We start from the raw sequence: 12,579 nt of genomic DNA, 5'->3' as shown, positions 1-12,579 counted from the left end.
GTGTAGTTTCAGCCGCGAAAAGTCATACTCATATTAGAAATATTAGGCGTCTATTTGACGTCGTAGGTAAGTACGTAAGCTGTTACATAAATCTTGCTCTGAAAAAGAAATGTATGATATACATCTGTCAAAATCAAACTAGGTAGCATTTAGCGAAGGTGTACCTACGTGTACATTCTTTTGCATTTGTATAAGATGCAACTACGCGTATCACACTACGCGTTTTGCGTGGCACCAATATCAAAATAAGAAGAGTACCTAGGCTTCATACAAATAGCAACTATAAAAATATTTACCTTTCAGTTGGCGGGCGGCTGCGCGACTGCTAGCTGTCTCTTCGGCTGCTCTGCGTTCGGCGACTCGTACCAATGCGGCTGCCCTACCGGCTACCAGCTGGTCGGCGCCGGACACTGTCTGACTGCACTTGACGGTGCACTGCCGCCGGACGATATCGGAGACGCGCCAGTATTCCCTGTACAAGACCAGTATAGGATCGGAGGAAAGAATGAGCTGATATCTACGGAAGGATGCTTCAGTTGCAAGGTTAGTAAATACAAATACAGGGAACGATTGGTCAGTACGGGGCAATGTTTGACTGCATTCCATGGCGCCTTACCACTGGATGCTGACATAGGAGACATGCCTGTTTTCTCAGTACAAGACCAGTAGACTTAGGATCAAAGGCGAAAACGACGCTTATATCTACGGAAGGATGCTGCAATTGCGAGGTTAGCTAACACGGGCTACGATTGGTCAGCGCAGGGCAAAGATTGACTGCATTTGACGATTGGGTTTGCGAGGAAAAAATGTATTTACCTACTATCATTTAGTTTCGATTTACTTTTATTTAAGTAACTCATTTCGTTAAAAACTAAGCCCTTCTAAGATACTTTTGCTCAAACATTCCTTTTAAAAAACTTGAAATGAGTCTTAACTACCTAAGTACCTGTCTCAGTTTGAATCGTTTATATCGGATATTTTCTCTTCTCTATCGCGTGATCGTTCCTCAGTCTCACTACGACAGTGTTTGCGTTCGATTTCAACTGACTTCCAACTCGTTAGGGCGCTCAACATACTTGCCTAATGCCGCGTACGAATGGCTGAAGTTATTACAATTGAATTTGGAAAAACTTCGAAGCGCCTATTTAAGTTGAGCCGAATCGATTCACGCAAGAGTTAGTACGGATTACGAGTTGTTATCCGTGTTCTACCATTACCGACGATTTTACGTACATTAGGGAAATATTACGTAATAGGCAAGTGCTTTATAAGTACATCTACACCACTCATATTATAGAACTACCACTTATTTATATTTGGCGGTTGTTTTGAGGTAAACCGGACTAATCCAAATAAGGGCTGGAGACCAATTTCGATGTCAAAACGACGTCATTTTGCTATCATTTGCGCGTGCAAATCGCTCGTTCTTGTTCGTACATGCATTGCCGCGAGCGAGACGCACATAATTTTGATATCGGAACGCAATTTCGCATTGCCCTCCTAATTTTCTCTAGATTTTAAGGTCAGATCGCTTCCGTAAAAACTAGTCTGCGCCAATTCTTGAGATTAGGTTTCCAAAATGACGAAGATTAATGAATGTTTTCTAATAAAAGGATAATATGCGTCGATTTGCATTATTCCAACCTACTGGTGGGTTTAGGACGACGTTTCTTACAGGTCTAATCTTATACCTTTAAACGAGCAATTCTTGTATATATATATGTATATATATTTCTGTGATGTCGGAAACGGCTCTAACGATTTCGCTGAAATTTGGTATATGGGGGTTTTTGGGGGTATACAATCGATCTAGATTAGTCGTATATTTGGGAAAACGCGTGTTTTCGAGTTTTCATGCGTTTTTCTTTCGACGCAGAATATGGTCGCTAATTTCGTGTTGCCGGCCACTGTCCGTCTGGGCCAGCGGGTTAATAAGACGCGGACTGCTAAACGAGTGTTACGGGTTCGAATCTCGCCCGGTGATTAACTTTTGTTTTTTTTTTATATGTTCAAGTTTATATATAATTTTTTAATTTTTATTGTTTTAGACAAGTGCAATTTAGTAAAAAAATGTAGTTAAGATTATCACCTATACACCACCATATTACAATAAATAGTTATAACCGAGCAAAGCTCGGTCGCCCAGGTACTTATTACTTATATTCGCAATCATGTTAGTTATGTATGAAAACGAAAACTTGCAAAGGTAATTAAATACCTGAGATATAAATAATAATAAGACAGAATAGGCGGACGATCTCCTTTGATCGCGAAGGTATAAATCTGTGTCGTAAGCCCCGTATATCTGGCTCAGCCGGCTTAGACACTCCGATACGCATAATTATTGAGCCTAAGTTATTTTATAGCAATTCATTCTTATTCTTATTGCCAACGCGAGTCCGAGGTGACTAGTATTAAAGCGACGTTTTAATTTCACAAAATAAGTAGATACCACATTAGATACGTAAATACATGTGAAATGTATTCAAAGGCTTTATACCTTTAAGGGATCCCTCTTTCCGCGAGTGTTGAGGCGAAAAATGAAATAAGTCAAATGTGTAACAGCGAGATCAGATATGGGTAGGCCCGCTTTTGGGATTTTTGGATGACATGACCTCTAGGTCATCATCATCATAGGTCGCCATCTAATAGATCAAAGGCCAAAGGCAGCATCGTTTCGAATGATGGCGCCATAACCTTATGTGTCGAAAGATGACAGTAAATTTACGTCGCTACACAGTTTACTATTTCAAATTCTCGTTGGTTCTATAAAGCTGATCTGTTAAAAAGTGAAGCCAAATACGATTCTATATCTTTCGATATTACAACAAACGAGTGACAAAGCGGTATAGACTCTGTATTTAACTTTGGCCAATCCACTTCACTGCGTACTTAAGAGTACAAAGCAATTGTTCCAAACGGTAAACCGCAATATGCTGGTTTTGCCAAGGCTTCGACTCGCCTCGAGCGATTGGAACGAATCCCCCTGTTTTATTATCTGTCGAATCGGCCCCGCCAGCCTTAGCTCTGGTTTATACCTGAAGACATATTCGGAAACGTGAGACCAGATATGAAATTAATCTGGGGGTACGGCAGTGCCCCCGCCAAGACGAGCAAAGCGAAGCGCAAGAACCTACCTTTTCAAGAAGAGCTTCATCGTTTTTTTGAACTCTCATAACTTGGGTTTGAATTATACCAGATAAACTAAATTCTCGGGATATAATGTCAATAGTGGACTTATTAAGCATAAAAAATTTCGATTGCATAGCTCTTATTCTTAGATCTTAGATTTTATTCATATCTAAAAAAAAACGATTTCGTCGCTGACTCACTCACTGACTGATGATCATCAAAACCCTTAGGGTAATTCCTGAAGTCCTAGGAAGCTGAAATTTGGTATGTAGGATACATACCAAACATTTGGTATGTTGTTTGGTGTTAGTACACAAACAAGAAAAAAAAAATCAAAAACTTGAAATTGTTAGTCCCTAAGGGGGTGAAAAGGGGGGTAGAATTTTGTATGGGGAATCAATAACCGCTAAAACGATAGTAGATTAGTTATACATATTTTGTATATGTGTAGAGTTTGTGAAGTTAGGGCTTGTAGAGTTAGAAACTTGGCTCTACAAGAGATCTGATAACTTTTTGATAGTGCGAGCTTTATGGTTTCGTCTTGGCTAGATTTTACATGAAAATATTTTTGATGGGATATTACTTGTCCAAATTAGACTTCGTATTTTGCAGTATGTAACAATACTACACCACCCACCAAGACTGTGACATTATTAGAGAAATCACTCAATCAATCGTTTACCATATTCTTGCGCTATTATGACTATTGTCTATGTGCTGTGATGCTGTGTGGTCACAACAACGTATCTGATTGTGAATATGCCCGCCTAAGTAAGTAAGTATACCTGAGTAAGCATACCTCTTCTAAATGTGCTGTATTATTTGTACGATTCTGTATTGAGGTATGCAATAAAGAGTATTTTTATTGTATTGTAGTTGCATGTATTTGACGTATCAAAAATTAGGCACTTATAAACGCACTGAAACATAATTTCCCTAGTCATGTATAATTGGAAAATTCATTAACCGAGCGTTCAGCTTGCGTAAAAACGCTTTCGTATGTCCGGATGTTCTCTACAGGTCGGAATTCTCAACGGATTCTCGTGAAATTTTGTGAGCAGGTTCGATTAATTAAACATATTTTTTGTATATTAAGAATTTTTCCAAAATGGCGGAGCCATAAATTTATTCAGATCTAAATTATGCTCGCAAGGTCTACAGCTCACACAGCCACGAGGTAGCATTAGGTAATTTAGTATTGAATTCACGTTTCGTGATTCGGTCTCCTGTGAGTTGTCTAAACTTTGTGACGGCTTTCTGTTTATGCTTGATAAGAGATAGTCGGTAACTTAATGGTAACTACTTATGAAGCCTGATCTTTTTGATATTACAGTAAGCTTTTTAGGAGTTCCCACTAGACTTAACTTTTGAAAGCTTTGCAAAGTAAATTGAGGCATTTAGAAAGTCAGCTTAGATTTTGTTTAGAGTACCTACTTATAGCGTAAACGCGTTTATAAATTGAGAATGTAGATTTGGGGTAATTCATGCTAATACTGAAGACAATATTGCGTCATTTTTAAATGTTTGCACTTTTACAGCTTGCTGTGTACTAATAATGTCGTGGTCAAACGCCTGCCTATCGTCAATAAATTAAAAAAAAATAATAATAACAAAAAAAAAAGATTTCGCCCCCTCCTACGACCTAGCTTAAACGGTAGGGTCACCTATCTAAGAAACTTGCGATCCCGGGTTCGAATCCCAGTTTGTGTGTTTATCAAGAATATTTTTATCCTGAGCTATGGATGGTTCCCATGAATTAAGTATTTATATATTTCACTAGACTTAAATATGGACCGTGATTAACTTTTGTATTGTTTTCGAGCTTCCGATATTTCTACGCATCTACATGCATCTTCCAGTGAAACTAACCGTGAATCACTACTAAACTCAATGTCTACGATATATATATTTATATATATCGTAGTTATCGAATACTACATCAGCCTTTATGAGGTTACTGTGGTAATACTTTATTTATATTTTTACATTAGAATATTTTTAACGCAGATGAATGGTCGCAGAAGAAGAGCACCCGACGAAGGCATCGTGTACGCCAATGGAACCACAGTCATGAGGCGGCGAAGACGTCGCTCGAGACGTAAGTCCGCTCCCATTCTTATATCTGTCATTATAAATTTAATAAATCAGCTTGCACAAGCGAGGCAACGAACGAGTGTCTTCTACTCACAAAAAAAAGACAATTCATTGCAATTATTGTGGTCACATTTTTTTTGCATAACTCTAAATTAATACAGTAATATCCTCATCAAAAATTTGCCCTATGTCCTCTAACAAGAACTTATCCTAGTAACCATCTCTTTATTGTTAAAAGTCTTTACAAAAATTCCGTGGAAAAGCCTAGATTGATGTGCTGTAGGTTTAGCTAGTACCTACGCTTAAATACAAATATCCACATGTTTGAAGTAAGTTACATACTTATTCTTAAGTGGTATACGACTTCTACCACCTCGTGTGTACTATGTACCTATGTGTGCAATATCTATCTGTGATTGAAGTCTTCAAGCGCGAGTGATGTGAATAAATAAAGAGCTGAGACCGTCGCTTCTTCAATGTTGTAAAAGTTACTCTGGTTGGCTGGGTGCAGGGGAGTTTTATTACACTACTCAATTCCGAGGGGGTATACATTATATTTTCACTTTGCTTTATCTCCTTTAACGCGTCATGTTCGGTGATATAAAATAGAATAGTAACAGTCGGCATTTAAGCGAGCGTATTATGCCATGTGCAATATGCATTGCAAACATTTAGGTACCTATAATAAAATTATCTATTAAAGTTTCTGTTATTTCATTAAGGAACGTACCTAAACCTAATGAAGGTTTATGTTAATTTGATTACTTTATCATTCGTTAACACTGGACACTTAACAAGTGAACACACACATTATGGCCGACTAGAGGCTATTGAATGATGAAACAATTATATTGTCTTACCTTTCAAGCAAACACGTAAGTTGCTAAAACAATAGTTGATAAAGTTCCATTATATTTGTCGGTACGTCGTTAGTGTCGCCTGGGAAACGTCCGGCCGCGGTGGACTCAACTCCAACTGGGACGAGGCAAATGTAAATTGGAAGAAGTTTAGCGCAGTATCAGTCGGTATTAACAAAAAGTTTGGTACGCGTTAGTTAGTCGGCTTATGATTCAACTAGCTTCTACACGCGACTTCATACGGGTAAAAGTCGCAGAACTCCTCATCCCCTCCCTTTAGTATTCCGATATTAAATTTCGGCCCCCAATTGACTCCCCTGAGAGATGAATTCTAGAAGTTATTTTCCTTTTTTAAACTATTAGTGTGGTGAAAAATAAATGCGTTAAGCCGTTTTTGAGTAATTGAGCTAAAAACCTGATTTGACCTAAGTGAATTATCCCAACATTCTTACACGTATTTAGATGAAAGGAGACGGCCGCTTCTCCATACAAACGTAGTCCCCATTTTCCTCTCTGGATATTGACATTGTGGAAAATATTTTTACATGATTTGATGTATATTAACGCATAGCTATGCCCCTACGTTTACCTTTTTTCGATTTTTTTATTATTGTAGTAGCTGTGGTTGATATAAAACAAATTATGTTAAAATATTTTCAATAATAAGAATATCCAGGGAGGAAAATGAGGACTACGTTTGTATGAAAAGGCGATTTCGCACGGGTCCTCCATTTTCGTCTTAATTGTGTAGCGTTTCGGTATACTTGTGTACCTATAAATACCTACCTATGAAAAATATCAGTTTATTGTACTAAGAAGCGTAATATAAAGTGCCGATTTACAAGTGCTTACTTTTGTATACAGGTCGCCGCTCACTGCTTGAGCCCGATGCAGAACTGATCGTAGTCTCCGCATCACCCCGCCAGACATGGGGCCGGGCGCCACTGCTGCGAATGCTGCCGGCCGCTGGCGGCGGGCGGGCGCACTACAGGCTAGCCTACGGAGACCCGGACAGGAACTTTGTGCTGTCGCGCCGGGACGGCGGCTGGGCGTTGAGACTGCGAAGGCATTTGAAGCCTGATGCGGTACTTGAGCAACAACTGGAGCTTGAAGCCAGGTGAGTGCCTTAAGTTGATACAGAATCCGTTATGAGGCTGAGCGCTAGTGCTGTCGGCTGCTGACTGCGGGCGGATACCCTACAGACTCGCTTACCGCTGGGCGTTGAGACCGCGAAAGCACTTGAAGCCTGACGCGGTACTCGAGCAACAGCTGGAACTTGAAGCCAGGTCAGTATTATAGGAACTACGTGTTGTGACGCTGCGATAGTTGGACAGTAGGACTGCGAAGGTTAATGCCTGCTACAGTTAATATGTACACAAATACCCTTTCTACTCTTTAATAGTCTGCACATTATCGCATCACTATTTATTTATCTACTTGGTTGTAATAATTACTAACTCTCGAATACTGTTACTCTCTACTAAGATCATAAATATGAACGAATGTGTTGCAGATTCGTGACGCCGCCGAGCACCGGGCGGAGACGAAGGAGTGTCGACGCGTCGGTGCCCGCGCCGCTGCGTCTCTACGTGTCGGTCAAGATCTCACCACCGAAGCGCTGACCGCTTCACCTTACAGCTTACGCAATAACGCGGAATTCATCATGGGTTCGTGCTTGATATCGGAGATTAGTGAGGACTAATATTATTAAAATTTACGTAATATTCCCCAATAATAACTAATGATCTAAATCCACTGCCAGGCCAATTTAGATTTATATGATAGTTGTGTGTGTTAGGAAAGTGAGTAAATAAATAACAAATAAAATCGGTACCATGCCATAATAAATGATAATAATGTTTAATAATATAGTAAGGTGGATGTTATCGATAATTTTGCCTGTTTGATGTTACCAATTTTATTACATTAATAGAGTGTTGTTATTGGATTTTTTATTGTTTCTTTTTTCATAATTTCCAGTTGTTTAGAAGAAATATTGAGTAAGCTTTATAACGAATAACATTTATATAGGTATTTACAATTTGTATTTAATCATTTTAGTCACATTATTTACGAAAGTATCCTGTTATACACAAACTTAGAATATAATATAAACAAATCGAAAATAATACATTTGTACCTATTTGTATTGAGCAACCAAATGAACTCCCTGCATACTCCCGTTCTAGAAGTATTTTTTTAAATATTATTGTCTTACGCGCGTAATGTATTAAAATCCAGTGGCATAGATCTGTGTGGAAGGTATCGGATTAGCATTTCGGCAAGTTGCAATAGACTCGCGTAATGACGCTTGGCACGAGCGAAAGCAGAAGTTAATCCACTCGCCGGCTCCGAGCCAAGCACTTTTTTACGATGACCCGGCCGTCTCGCCAGTATTAATGTGAGATTGACTGCTTAATTAAACTTAGACGAAGAATCTTATACATATGTCTCACTCGTAGTAATGTTTAATTCTATTAACGACATTACTAAACAACTGAACCTTAAGACAATCTTTGAATAACTCGTCATAGCGAACGAAATCGAATATCGATATTATTATTTCTGTTTGTTTCCCATCACTACTTCCCCAGTGATCTGAAATGTTTGTATGAGAAAATACAAAGTTTTTGAACTCTTAAGTAATTATTTTATTTAGATCTAAGAAAATTATTTATTTTACATTTCCAACTGTAAGCTTGATTTTTACTTTTTGAGCCATTTATATTTTAGGATTTGTAGACTGGATCTGTTAAGAAATCGTTGGCCTTTTATACTAGTTTTAAAAGTACAAAAATGCAATAATCTTATTTTGTAAATATGTGTATACAAATTAATAAAAATACATAATATAATTCTTAGTCCTAAGTAGTATTAATTACCAATAAGCATGAATGTTAAGCTTTGTCAGAGCGAATGGAAATAAATATTTTTTATTTTAAGTATAGCGTTTCATTTGGCAATCGCCAAGACTACCTAAAGTGGACGTTACTCGTGGTGCCCACAGCGCCAAGGACACCTATAGGTGTTATGTTATGGCGGACGCTGTCAAAATAACCTTCACTTTTTCCGAGTTATATAGATCTTTGATATAAGTAGAGTAGCCACTGAGTTTCGACCCATGAACGTAAACTTTCAAGATGTCTGCTATTTAACTAAAGGTTCTGGCAAAAGATTGGAGAAGCTCAAGCCTTTTTTAAAACCTGAAGAAAAATTATTGACAAAAAGTGTCTAATTAGGCAAGACCTCGAATATAAATCTCAAAAGTACACGGCATCGAAAACTTTTGAAAATCAGCTTAAATCGTTTAATTTAAATGAGTACCTATTTTGTTACAGTTGTTTATTCCCAGAGAATTATTTTAATTAAATTATTCAGGAGTTTTATTTGTATTCCTCCCACGCGGGGTTTTATTGATAATTCATGTTTTCACATAACTGTGTAGATCGTCACAAAACTGGCGCTCAATATTAAATCCCATACATTTTGTCAGGAAAGTGAGCTTGCCATAAATTTTGTCAGGAAGCACAAAAAATAAAATAAAAAGAATAAATAATAATAATAGGTATTTAAAGATTAAAAATTATAAGAAAAGTATTACTTTGCTAATACGCGAAAAAATAACGTGCTAGTCAGTCAGTGCTAACCCGTTACACCTACTTACTTGCGTATATAAATACGGAACTATAACGGGTTGGCACTCTTGGCACTGATTGACTAGAACGTAATTTTTTCCCGGATTAGCAAAGTATTTTTTTTTAATTAGAATGGATTTCCGCAAAGTAACGCCTGATTCTATTCATTTTTTTTACAATTTAAAGAAGATGTTAAAATGAAGTTGCCTTAAAATATGCCTTGGGTTTCGTATTTACTTGATATTGGGATCGCGTGTTTTGTTGTCCGCCTGGTAATCCTTCGTCTGTTGGCTGTTTCACTTACATGCTGCGGCGCGCGTTATGCGTAAATAAATGTATGTGGGTAGAATTTGCATGTGTGTAAGTGTGTAACTAAGGCGTAGCCAAATAGTAGTATAATATACAGCGTGTAAATCCCATGCGGGCAATAAATTAAACCAGATATAGAATTAATAATTAATTTTGAAGTTATACTTAACGTTGATAGTTACTTTAAAAGCCCGTAACCCGTAACTTGTGTGTTGTATTACATTATGGGCCGAATTATTTTGTATGTTTACATTTTTCATTGTATTTCTAAGCAAAATCTATCTCAATATACTTCTTAGGTCCTATGCTAACCACCGTAGCGCGTAGCTCCAATATTTTTAGTGTCACCGTTGTGTTAATATACGGCAAGTTTGTGAAAAAGAAAGGGTCCGCACTCGCACGTATATAATGTAACTCTAGGGTAAGACATATCGAATTAGTTTGAAGTCCTTTTATTATATTATTTGAGTCCCTTCAAATAGTAAAGTATATAAGAAAGTCCCTTACAGAAGAAAATCAAAAGAGTTCCATAGTTCATCACGTCAAACGTCAATAAATGTTCACTCCTCAAGAAAAACAAAACTGTCATTCAAAAGTCATGATCAAACAACATAAATTCCGGACCAAATGGGTATAAAATAATAGTTTTAGACGAATAAATAGTTTTCCAAGATGGCACCTCCAAAAAAGGAAGAGTTCTCGTGTGAGCTCAACACTACCAAATACTTCGCGCTGTGCGCAGGCGGCGGCGCCGTGTGCTGCGGCTCCACGCACTTGTTCGTCACTCCGCTGGATCTGGTCAAATGCCGGCTTCAGGTACGGCCTTACTCAAAATGCCTCAAAACCTCAATTATTAGTAGTTCTCGACCACTGACAGTGGATCACGTAGGATAGGAGATGGGATGAACATGTAGGTATGCATTATAAGGTACAAAAGAAATGCCTAACATTAGATCTGACCCTAGTATTTGTACCAAATGGTTGACATTGTCGCTATTTTTATGAGGGCCAGTATAAAGTAGGCACTTAAACAATGCGATTGTTTGACGAAACTGTTGAGTTTTCATAAAAGTCGATCCATAAAATTTCTACGGCGCTGGCTCTCCTGATTTGATCTGCAGTTAGGTAAGAGCACCCTGATTAGAGAATTGGAAATCGAACCCAGGTCTTAGAAAGTGTTTCCTGAAGCTGCCAATAATTTATGTGATTGTTCTTAGGTGGATCCCGGCAAATATAAATCCATCTTCAAGGGATTTGGCGTGTCTTTTAAAGAGGGCGGCGCTGCGAACCTCGTCAAGGGTTGGGCACCCACTCTATTAGGATATAGCGCCCAGGGAGCATTTAAGTTCGGCGGATATGAGTACTTCAAATACAAATACAGTGAAATGGTGGGAGAGGAAAACGCTTACTTGTACAGGACCGGGGTATATCTAGCCGCGTCTGCGTCCGCCGAAATGATCGCTGATTGCGCGCTCTGCCCTTTCGAAGCGACTAAAGTTCGCATGCAGACTACGCCCGGCTACACTTCACAAATGCGGAAGGCCATGCCGCATATGCTGTCGACTGAAGGCATAGGAGTGTTCTTTAAAGGAATTGTGCCGCTGTGGGGTCGGCAAGTGCCGTACACAATGATGAAGTTCTCGTCGTTCGAGAAGACGGTGGAATATCTGTACGCGAATGTGATGCCGAAGCCGAGGGAGCAGTGTACAAAGGGCGAGCAGCTTCTCGTAACGTTTGCTGCTGGCTACATCGCTGGCGTGCTGTGCGCGATAGTGTCCCACCCGGCAGATACGCTGGTGTCAAAGATGAACAAGGACCCGAGTTCGAGCATAGGCAGTATACTGGCAGAGGTTGGAATGTTAGGTATCTGGCGAGGTCTGACGGCACGTATCATAATGATAGGGACCCTCACGGGGCTGCAGTGGTTCATCTATGACGCGTACAAAGTCTACAACGCGATGCCCCGCCCCGCACCTGGGCCCATGCCCGAGTCGTTGAGGAAGAAGTTAAATAAATAGCAAATCGTTCGCTTGTAGAGCGATATAAATATTGTGTTTTTCTTCTGTTCAAATACGAAGTGATAAATCTTGAATTGGGTACGCATATGGACAGTATAAACATTTTCTTTAAATTTTAATGATAATTACTGCTGACCCCCAGTTTTGATGTTTGTCGTATTGCTGCTTTTAGTCTATTAAGTATGTAAAATAATATTGTTTGCAAAAATAATCTTCGCAGGTCTCGTGCTTAAATTATAATATTATTTTTGAGGTTGAGGAATAAATAAAAACTTCCTTAACTTAAATTTATTATATCTATTTTATTTACTCGCCTCAGAAAGTTATTTTAATATAATCAGTGAAAGTCACTGTCACAGACTTACTATCTCACCAGAATAAGTAATAGTACTACCGTACAGAAAATAAACTTCCTACAAAACCGAAGTTTGACAGCGATGAAGGGACGAATCATGCTGTCCCTTTCTGATGTATGGCACTATCCCTTTCGCTATTTAGCAACTACAAATAAATTTTGTAGCATGTTTGCGCACA

General features: G+C 38.6%; 2 protein-coding genes across 4 annotated transcripts in view; both read left to right on the top strand.

The window, feature by feature from the left end:
• Nucleotides 1–9,025, top strand: part of LOC133526999 (fibrillin-2-like) — an 86,086-nt gene extending 77,061 nt beyond the window's left edge. For all 3 annotated transcript variants that reach the window (XM_061863885.1, XM_061863884.1, XM_061863886.1), the window contains 4 exons: nucleotides 304–543; nucleotides 5,140–5,230; nucleotides 6,948–7,200; nucleotides 7,597–9,025. In XM_061863885.1, the coding sequence (XP_061719869.1) occupies nucleotides 304–543; nucleotides 5,140–5,230; nucleotides 6,948–7,200; nucleotides 7,597–7,705 (693 nt within the window). In that variant the 3' untranslated portion in view covers nucleotides 7,706–9,025. The remainder of the gene's footprint in view (nucleotides 1–303; nucleotides 544–5,139; nucleotides 5,231–6,947; nucleotides 7,201–7,596) is intronic.
• A 767-nt stretch (nucleotides 9,026–9,792) lies between these two features.
• Nucleotides 9,793–12,332, top strand: LOC133527189 (solute carrier family 25 member 3-like). Its single transcript, XM_061864085.1, has 2 exons — nucleotides 9,793–10,843; nucleotides 11,245–12,332. Exons 1-2 carry the CDS (start codon nucleotides 10,700–10,702, stop codon nucleotides 12,043–12,045), a joined length of 945 nt encoding a protein of 314 aa, XP_061720069.1. The 5' UTR covers nucleotides 9,793–10,699; the 3' UTR covers nucleotides 12,046–12,332.
• Nucleotides 12,333–12,579: the final 247 nt, after the last annotated feature.

This window comes from Cydia pomonella, chromosome 17 (genome assembly GCF_033807575.1).
Source record: "Cydia pomonella isolate Wapato2018A chromosome 17, ilCydPomo1, whole genome shotgun sequence".
Taxonomy (NCBI): Eukaryota; Metazoa; Arthropoda; class Insecta; order Lepidoptera; family Tortricidae; genus Cydia; species Cydia pomonella.
The sequence above is the reverse complement of the archived record's forward strand: the minus strand, read 5'-3'. Positions and strand labels throughout refer to the sequence as shown.

Coding starts and splice junctions, on each gene's coding strand:
- LOC133527189 (XM_061864085.1), top strand. CDS start 10,700: ATGGCACCTCCAAAAAAGGAAGAGTTCTCGTGTGAGCTCAACACTACC. Junction 10,844..11,244: donor TGGTCAAATGCCGGCTTCAG/GTACGGCCTTAC, acceptor GATTGTTCTTAG/GTGGATCCCGGCAAATATAA.